The sequence below is a fragment of the Zerene cesonia genome, chromosome 3 (genome assembly GCF_012273895.1).
Source record: "Zerene cesonia ecotype Mississippi chromosome 3, Zerene_cesonia_1.1, whole genome shotgun sequence".
NCBI classification, from domain to species: Eukaryota; Metazoa; Arthropoda; class Insecta; order Lepidoptera; family Pieridae; genus Zerene; species Zerene cesonia.
Window position 1 is genome coordinate 1,591,165 of NC_052104.1, and position 9,983 is coordinate 1,601,147.

The 9,983-nt window shown below is 35.6% G+C and overlaps 1 protein-coding gene across 1 annotated transcript in view; it reads right to left on the bottom strand.

The window, feature by feature from the left end:
- The window catches only part of LOC119839502 (soluble guanylate cyclase 89Db-like), an 11,071-nt gene extending 1,088 nt beyond the window's left edge, over window positions 1-9,983 (bottom strand). Inside the window, exons 1-11 of the mRNA XM_038365804.1 lie at window positions 9,891-9,983; window positions 7,315-7,392; window positions 6,521-7,236; window positions 6,247-6,440; window positions 5,480-5,604; window positions 3,718-3,849; window positions 3,232-3,333; window positions 2,305-2,471; window positions 1,539-1,809; window positions 1,010-1,153; window positions 324-453 (exon numbers count right to left, since the gene is read on the bottom strand). Of these exons, the coding sequence (XP_038221732.1) occupies window positions 324-453; window positions 1,010-1,153; window positions 1,539-1,809; window positions 2,305-2,471; window positions 3,232-3,333; window positions 3,718-3,849; window positions 5,480-5,604; window positions 6,247-6,440; window positions 6,521-7,236; window positions 7,315-7,392; window positions 9,891-9,932 (2,101 nt within the window). The 5' untranslated portion in view covers window positions 9,933-9,983. The remainder of the gene's footprint in view (window positions 1-323; window positions 454-1,009; window positions 1,154-1,538; window positions 1,810-2,304; window positions 2,472-3,231; window positions 3,334-3,717; window positions 3,850-5,479; window positions 5,605-6,246; window positions 6,441-6,520; window positions 7,237-7,314; window positions 7,393-9,890) is intronic.

The window sequence follows — 9,983 nt, forward strand, 5'->3', positions numbered from 1 at the left end:
TTCGTGCCGAAGCGTGCTCGACTCCCACAATAAAAGTCTATTAATCGATAGTATTATATTTTTTTATGATTTACATGTGTTTAATAAAATGACTGTGTGGTGCGTAATGAAGTATGTAAATGAATAATGTATGAAATAAGACCATGCTTTTATAACACCACCTATAAATTTGTAAGAAAGTTTGAGCATTGTATCGTTTTATGAAATTGTTATAGTTTTGGATTGTCTAGTCTAGTTTAGTACATAGGCTCCTTTTCATCAGTGTAGTGGAGCCCGCGGGTGTCGCCGCGGGTTCCGGCTAGGTCAGCACGAGCACAACTCACCGATAGTGAGTATGGGCAGCGCGCGCGAGACGGCGAGCGCGGCGCCGGCGGCGCACTCGGCGTGCGCGCGCCGCCGCCGCCGCTCCGGCGCGCCCGCCACCACCATGTACACCGTGCCCACCGTCTCTACCTACACCCCGTATGTTCTCTCTTCACATTCTATACGTATACGTTTAGTTTCAATTAGAAATTAAAGACTTTGCGCAGAATTTTAAACGCGATTTATTCATTATATTATTTAACCCGACCAGAATTTTTAACCCGAACATCTTGCAGCGAGCGTGGTCACGGGGAGACTGTATCCCCGCTAAAAAGTCTTTAATTTCTAAATGTGTAATACTCGCGTAAAATCAAACAAGAAAATACAATTCGTTTCAATTTATACAGCAATTGGTTTTTCACCTATCAGTTCATTCAACGTATATTGTGAATGAGTAGAGCAGTGATGGCTCGATGGACCACGGATTTAAAAGCAAAAGACCAGGTTTCGAGACCCGACAAGCGTACAGGAACTAAAAATATCGTAAGGAAACCGGCATGTCGAATAATCGATATATGTAGCACATCTGCTATAACTATTGTATACCTATTTAATTTTCCATAGAAATATCTATACGTTAAATATCCTACCCACAAAACATTACGAGACGGAATTCCCAAATATAGTTCTATCCACTCCAGCTCACCTTATACACCTGGTGCGTGTCCAGCAAGCGATCGATCCGAGAGTACACGTCGTTCATATAGCTGACGGTGGCCATAACGTCTTCCCGCGTGCCCGTCTCAGTGAGCTGCACGCCGCAGAACATCACCGTCACGCAGTCGAAGTTCTAAGGGTGTTAGTGGAAAGGGATAAACATACAGTATTATTGTCATGTAAAGTGTTATACAGGATGTTCAAAAATTCATTTGCAAAACTATAAGTATCATTGAGCATAGTATACCTTCGGCGGAACACCCTGTATAATACTATTTGATTACAGCAGAACACAATATTACAAAATTAACAGCAATGAAGCAAATGTTTAGCCATTTTAGGCATAGTTTTTAACGAATATTATTTTATTATATAATATTATGATTTTAAATGCGTTGCGCTAATTTAAAGTAGGTATAATTATGATCAATGTACTAATCCTTGTTAAGTTTTATTAACTAACTTTAGGTATAAAAATTTTTATTAGATATTTTCTGAAACATTCTAGAAAAACGTACCTCAGCGACAGGCGATTTTCCGCTCCTCAACTGATCAGCAATAGTCTTCGGTATCATGGAGTACAGCAACTGGTCTCCCTTCTTCTTCCACTGGTCCAGGAGTCGACAGGATTTCTCTAGCGTCATACTGCGGCTTTCTGCCTTCTCAAAGAGTAACTCCAGCCTGGATAAATGCTGCCAGCCTTGAAGAAGCATCTCTTTGGACAGACCGTGGCCGTTCATGTCAGCCAAGCAAAGACCGGCTTGGCGAAGTTCATCCAGATCGTTGAATCTGAAATTTTGGTGTTTGACATATATAGTATGTATAGCATATTTATAATTGTAGTAGGTATATGGGTACTCAGTAATATATGGGCTAAGTTAGGATTATTAAAAAACTAAAACGACGTTTGAGAAAAGAAAATTTTCAGCTTAATATACAAGTCTACAAAAATAATGCTTTAATTTGCCAGCAAATGTTGAGACAATTTCGATAGATCAGTCAATATATCGCGAGTTAGATTATAATCTAACGAACATATCCACTACACACTTTTGTAGTAGAAAAATCTTGCAAGATACCCACGCCCCACGGGGAAGAGGGCTTATGGTCTTGGGCTATGTCAACAGGTGATTGCTCGTGTTACCCATCCAACTACTGACCGCGTCCGACGTTGCAAAACTACGGTGATACGACAAGCACCGGTGCATACAACGCGGAAATAACCATAAAACCTAGAACACCACAACATATTTCCCCACAGAAGCCACTATCCACACCACGCACATGGGGCTGCACAGGAATATGAGCGCGTCGATCTCCTCCAGCAGATAGATGGGCCCCTTGAGCAGCACGGAGCGCGCGCCGTGCGAGCCGCGCCGCGAGTCGGCGGCGGCCCGCGCGCGCCAGCGGACCAGCTCCAGCTCGAACATCATGTTCTGCATGCATACCACCTGGAAGTAGGGGGAAAATACTTTTCTTATAAACTAAAAACGCATTTTTTCTACTCTTTCGGTTTTATGTGTCTAATGGACATCCCACGCCATTACGAAACCAGTACGAAATATTATTTCAATGATTACGATATTGTGTCGGTGAAACGCTGCCTTTGCTAAATTTCTTTAACCCCTCAGCAGCAGCAGGCTTTTCAAAGTGACCTATGTAAAGTCTAAATCTAGAACTAACGGGAGACCTAACAGGAGACCAGTAAACTAACTAAATAAATATTTTTAATTCCCAGAATTTGTGTACTATCATTTAGAATTTATCATACTCAGCAGAGGGGGGGGGGGGGGTCTTAGTTTTTGTGACGAAATATTTCTAGGGGGGTCAGTAATCTCCAACAATAGGGGGGGAGAGGACAAAAAAGCTGATTTTACCGTGACGTATTTAACGAACGGCCCGATATTATTAAAACTGGAGTCAATTTCAACAATTATTCATTATTATTTTTTTTTTAATGGAGAAATCTTCAGTTTTTCTAATGGGGAAAGTTTCAAATTCTTCTTTCAATGGGAAAATCTTACACGACACACCTAGTTTATATAAAAATTCTTACAATACTCTTCTTACAAAAACCCCAGCGTGGTCCATTGCACTGCTTTTAAGGGCCTGCGAGAACACTTCAGTAATCTATTGTATATCCAACCAACACTTTCCGGTTTCCGGGCCATTACCCACCCACCATCCTGGGGTGCTATTATTTATCCTTACCTTATCCCAAGTGAAAGAAACTTTAGGTTTTCTGAGCCTTAATATTTCGTTTATTGCAGATTTGTGCATACGACTTAATGGCCCTCCCCAGGCTTCCATCAACTGTAAACATATTTGTAATGTAAAAACATATTTGTAAATTGTTTGTGTTAAATATATGGGAAATATGTAAATCTGAAGTTACATATTGTATTGAAATTGTTATTTATAGTATGCAAAATAATTATCCATTTTCTTTAACCATTAGGCATTCGAAAGTATGAAAAAATTAGTCAGTTAAGAAAATGAAGTTAAAAAAAGTTGCAATGCTTTTCGGAAACGTATGTAAAAAAACCAAGTATAATTTTATTTTAACCAAAAGAAATAATAAAGCTTGATTACATATACTGTTTAGTGTTTTATTAATAAAAAAAGAAAACAGAAAAAAAAGATTTTTTAATACATTGATTTATGGTATACCTAGGTATCAATCATAATCGACTTTACCTTCTCACCAGCGACCAATATTTTCATTTTTCTATCTAAAAGTACACCGAATGGGAATAGTTGTAATAGTAAGGATGCGGGCACCGCCGGCAAAGGGCACGGTAGAGATTTTTTCGCCATTAGCGATTGTACCTGAAAATATAACAAGAAAATATTTAATTTCGAATTCGAATTTCGACGGTTTCACCCGCGTAAGTCTGTATCCCGTAGGAATATCGGGATAAAAAGTTGCCTTCCAAAAGTTATTCAAGTTGTCCAGCCATCTACGTACCAAATTTCATGGCAATCATTTCAGTAGCTTTTGTGTGAAAGAGTAACAAACATACACACATCCTTACAAACTTTCGCTATTATAATATTAGTAGGATATGATAGGCTTAGATATGAATGTAATATTTAGGAAACTAATTATAAATTTACGGGTTTGTTACCGGCACGCTACGAAAGGCGAGTCGTAAAGGTGAATAAAATATGAAATTGTATACAGTCTACCTTAGATTAAAACGATATTCCAAATCTCGGGTTTTTCCACGCAATTACTTGTACATTTCTTAGAATATCTCTTTGACAATATCGTGTTACGTATATATATAAAGAAGCGAAATAATGAAGGCTCAAGGAATTCAATAAAGACAAAATAGAGTTCGGAGAGTTAGAATTTGATGGAAATTGTATTGTTTCAGGGTGTTTTTTTTTTATTTCTTGAATGTTATTAGTTTTTGAGATAATCATTTAAATAATAATTTTACTTATTTTGTTAACTTGTCTATCGTTTCGGTTTGGTCTGAATCGACCTGGGATAAAAAAAATATATAGCGCATGCCACTTACAGATAACGTGGCTTTCTATTGATAAAATAATGTTTAATATCGATTCAGCAGATCCAGAGGTCCTACATCGTCACATACTCACAAATTCAAAAACTATCTCTCTTTATAATCTAAGTACAGAGGTATAAGTATATATAGTTATATTTTTATGTTTAGGTACTATAGAAATATTTATCCATACGTACTTGGAATAGAATAAGCTATCACGAAGTTAATCGCACATTTTTAGGAACTTTATGTATTTTTATCACGTTTTTGGACTTTTTGACAACAATTATGTTAGAAGCTCTTATACACTAGTATACATATAGTAAGAACTTTTATATATCACAGTGTATTTTTCTGTATTATAAAACATTCGCTGAATTGATAACCCACCTCTGTTTTAAATCAGTAGACATTAACGCATAACGCAGAAACAGGCTTTTAATTGAATTTCTTAAAACAACTTAAGCTAATTTATTGCGAACTTTACCAAAACATTTTATCAGAACGAAAATTATCTGCTTAATTTTTTAACCCCTTTGAGAGAATTTGGGCGCTTATATTTATTACTAAATTGGATTCTCAAGGATATATAACGAAGTTTTCAATGTCTGTTTTTATTACGCTATAAGGATAAATTTGGTAACTTTAAGTTCATTGGAATACCTTATAGTAAAAAGCCGTTAACTCTGGATTTTTGGAAGGAGAGTGTACCTTTTATCTGCTAACTAAATAACTAAAAATACTAAATATACGCTAATTATACGTCCTTTGGCACAAACAAGTTTTGTTAAGTTGAGACAGACGCTACTACAAGGCTCTTTAAAGATCAGCAAGAAAAGTAAGAAAAAATACCAATAAATAGACAAAATATGATCTACCAGACGACTAGATAAAGTAGAAAAGTAGCGATTCAAATTAATTAATACCAAAAATGTCAAACTCACATAGTCACTGTTATCGAATTCCAGCCTCAGTACAGCAACATAGTAATTTCCCTCCATACTCTCCTTCATGATTGTCACTTTCAACTTCAACGAGAATATATCCTCAGCTATTTCATATAATTGACCTGATAAATATTTATTAAATCAAATCCATTCTTACATTGTATACATAATCTGTTAATAAACACTCGTTCTTGAAATTAAGCATCAAGGAATCTTAGATTTTTTGTGGGACAGTATTAATCTAGAAAGGCTGTAATAGGACATCATGTTTTGATCAAACCATCAGTGCAATGTTGTAAAATTGGCAAAATATTTCCTTTCATTGACGACGCAGTTGTGTGGACTAGTTTATGATGTAACGTCAAAATCCGAATGGTTATTCCCGAAGGGCACTTGAAAAATGTTGTATAAGTTGCTAAGCTATTGTTATTTATAGAAGGGACCTTTGATATCCCAAAAGGTTATATTAAACTATGTTATAGTAGAATATTTGTTGGGATTAGTTTCTGATTTGGATTTTTATATGCCAGAATGTATTTGGAATAGATTATTATCGTATTAAGTTACTTATACATTCAAGTCACACCTTGGGTGGTATTTTATAAATTTCTCGATTTCATAAAAAGGTTTTCTTATAAAATCGTCCTAAAAAACTTTACAGATTTTATTTAGACATTGGTTAAGTGCCTAGACAATGGAATCCCGCCTATCTTCTTATAAATAAACATAATTAAACACCTGAGAACATAATATTATGAATTTACCCATGAGATAGTGTGTATACCCAGTTCTTCCACTACTATAAACCAATTCAGCCCCATGTCTATGAGCTCTAGTTAACTGCATCCGCGGGGACCTCATCCGCGGGAAGGTGAACCTCATGCGTTGATGTATGCTGTCTACTGATTGAAGGAAAGTGCAGAAGTAACGACCTGTGGCTCGAATCATTGTATCGTACCTATAATACAAGGTTATGTATTATTAGGGCATTTAAATGGAAAATGCAATTTCAACAAATAATTAGAACTAAAATCTTACCCATAATTGGAAAAGAACTTGACGAAACATCGTCCGAAGAAGTACATTACTTTTTCCGGCGTACTGAACTTCTCTCTGAGTTCGTTCAATCTGTCTACGTTCACCAAATTGAGGCTGTTTACTCTTTGCCGTACAGCAGCTCCAGAACCACGCCGTTTGTATACATCCATAGCTAAAGTGCAGCTAACTTTCCTAGGTCCTTTCATGGAACTTTTCTTTGAACATTCCGATATGGGTGAAGTTGGTTCCGATTCTTTTGTCACTTCTTCAGAAACTTCACTGACGGCATCAGTTTCAAATTCAAGCGGTTCTTCTTTTGTCGGTTCGCTTCTGAACTTTTCTAAGTGAACACCAAGGCTTCTTCTATCTCTTATAGCGAGACGGGTTGGGGTAACATTTAGTTCCTCCAATTCGCAAATCTTTTCCGCTGGCGTAGCACTGTGTGTTGGTGATCGTATTTCTTCAGACGAGTTATATGCTTCAATTTCTTTTTTTGTCACCGCTGTAAGGGCATTTGTTGAACTGAATGGGCATTTAGAAGATTGATTTCTATTATCCGTGTGAACTGATGCACTTCGCCATGCTGGTTTGGATTTCAAAGATACTTTTCTGGGAGCTGGGCTGCTTGGTGTAGAGTTTGTTGGGCTATTTGGATCCTTGTTTAAGAATCGAGCTAAAGCACAGGCGAGCCTTAGCATGAGCGCATCTGGATATTGCTGTAAAAAATAGTGCTTAAATATTTTATATTATTTTTTATTTACCTCAATTAAAAATAAAAAATAAACATTGTATACCTGTCGCGTCATAAAGACGGTGTTCCTGGCACCTGCTTCTCGAAGAATGGTCTCCCATATTTCTTCCCCACATTCTTGCTACAACATAATATAATACACATATTAATGCTTGTTCGAACTTCTTATGTTATTAGGAACTTTATATTCTGAGGCGTTGTTGAATTAATTTTATTTAATTGTGTAATCCTACTATAATATTATAAATGCGAAAGTTTGTAAGGATGTGAGTTTGTTTATTGCTCTTTCACGCAAAGACTACTGAACGGATTGCAATGAAATTTGGTATGTTGACAGCCTGACAACTGAAATAACATATAGGCAACTTTTTATCCCGATATTCCTATGGGATACGCACTTACGCGGGTGAAACAGCAGGGCGCAGCTATTAGACTAAATAGCATTTGATCTCAAAGAGTTGATTATTCAATGAGGCTTGTAAAAAAAGAGTCACATATGGCATATTAATGGAAAAGTGATGTTTGTTATCATTACACATTGAGTTCCAAGCATGTTCCAAGCGCAGTTGCTCATTTTTTCGTCAGTCGGTCCGTACCAGTGACGAAAAAATACGGGACGAAATTCGTTTTAATTACGTCGGAGGTATTCGCAGGGTCAGGTTATTTTGATTAAGTAACAGTACGTGACATCGAAAACATTGACCTTGCTCGTCGCAATGTCGAACCAGCATGTTCAGAAGTCATAAAGTACACGTCAAACAATGCGAAATAGTTCCCTATTGTTATTGAAGCCCTATTAAGATAATCGCAAGTCAATTTGGACAAAGAAGAAATTAATAGAGCTGTTTTAAGCGCGTATATATTTGATTGCTAGTTTGATTCAGGTGGCATGATCGTATTGCGCACCTGTTAGATTTCATTTATTCTTTATTTCTTTTATATCTTCGCTAAATATTTATAAGCATAGTATGAGAGACACATTAAATAATCGAATTTGGTTTTTCACTCTTATATATTCTACTGTATCTATCATAATGTATTAAACTGGCTATTTACCCCGGCTCCGTCAAACCAGTCGTTCTTATTGTCGTTTGTTAATTTCATAATAGTTATCCAAGCTCGGAAAATTGCTACAAACCAAATAAAATTAAAATCCGATCAGCCGTTATTTAGTTGTTTAACTAACACAACTTTTTTTTATATATTCGTAAAGATCAAAGAAAGTTGTTCATGAAAACACACACACACACAGACACATGTATACGTACAAAAATGTAGTGTAGTAGCATAAATTTATTTATTTTGTATCCTATATTTAGTAAAGTTGTTTGTTTACCAAATTAAAAAATGTAAATGTACCTATAACTGGCTGAAAGAAACTTGCTCCTCCGATACAGAAAATCCTAGTGTGGGGAACAGGGGTTCTTAATTTCTATATGTCACAATATTTTTTGGAAAATAAATTATTGTTTGTTTGTTTGTTTGTTAGATGTTCATATTATGTACAAGTATGTACTATTTATAATTGTGTATGTACGTGTAATACGTGAAAGAACTAAATAAAGAATAAATAAAAATCCGATATGAATATAGATATATATAGAATACACACGGCTATAGTTGCAGCCTTTTTTGTGGCAAAATCATTGAAAAGACTTAAAAACATAGTTACGTTTAATTCTATACGAGTGAAAAATAATGTATATAATTTTAAAATATATGTTATGTAAAAGTATTCAATTTTTGACGTGAATTTGAACATAAAATAACAGACAAGGCAAATAAGAAATTCCAAGATACAGGGAGACTTAGAATTTAATTCAGTTGTTGAGCTTGCGTTGCTTTTAGGCTTTATGAAGGAAAATAAAAAATTATAGGTTATATTATACTAGCTGTAAGCCCTGGCTCCGCACGGGTAGTTATTTATCGTTTTTGCAATAATGTAAACTATCCTTCCTTTTAAGTTGGATCAACATGCATGGTGTGTAAATTTGATTAAAATCGGTTGAGTAGTTTAGGAGTCCATCGTGGACAAACAATGTTACACGTAATCTAATGTATAAAATTCTCGTGTCACAGTTTTCGTTGCCATACTCCTCCGAAACGGTTTGACCGATTCTTATGAAATTTTGTGTGCATATCGGGTATGTCTGAGAATCGGCCAACATCTGTTTTTCCCCTTAATGATAAGAGTTAGGCAAAACAGCGTTTGCCGGGACAGCTAGTTTATATATGTGAAGATTAATTAGTTTAAGGCCAAAGTTTGTCAAAAACCGCAATATTTAAATGCGACAATTGTAAGCGAACAATATTTTAAAATTTAATGATATGAAGGCTTTTCCGACGAAAATTAGAATAACACTATTATTCTGTTTACTTATTCTTGTCTGACATTTGGCCTATTAAAACAAGGCCTAACAAGGCCTATTAAAATTGGAATCAAAACTATTTCAAAGTTATTCATTCCTTTTAAAACGCTTTAATTTTTAAAAGGTTTATAAACAAAATAAAAAAGTTAGCGCACACTTACTAAACTTTTTGATCGATAAACGTAAATAGAGATTGTCTCTTATTTTTTTTTATAAATATCGGTCCAATTTCAAACAACCCTTAACTTACCACGATAAAATGTTGAACGCTTTCCAGCAGCCAACCATACATGATTGCAAATTCAATTACAAATTTCCCGCGAACTCTGAATATTACACAGAT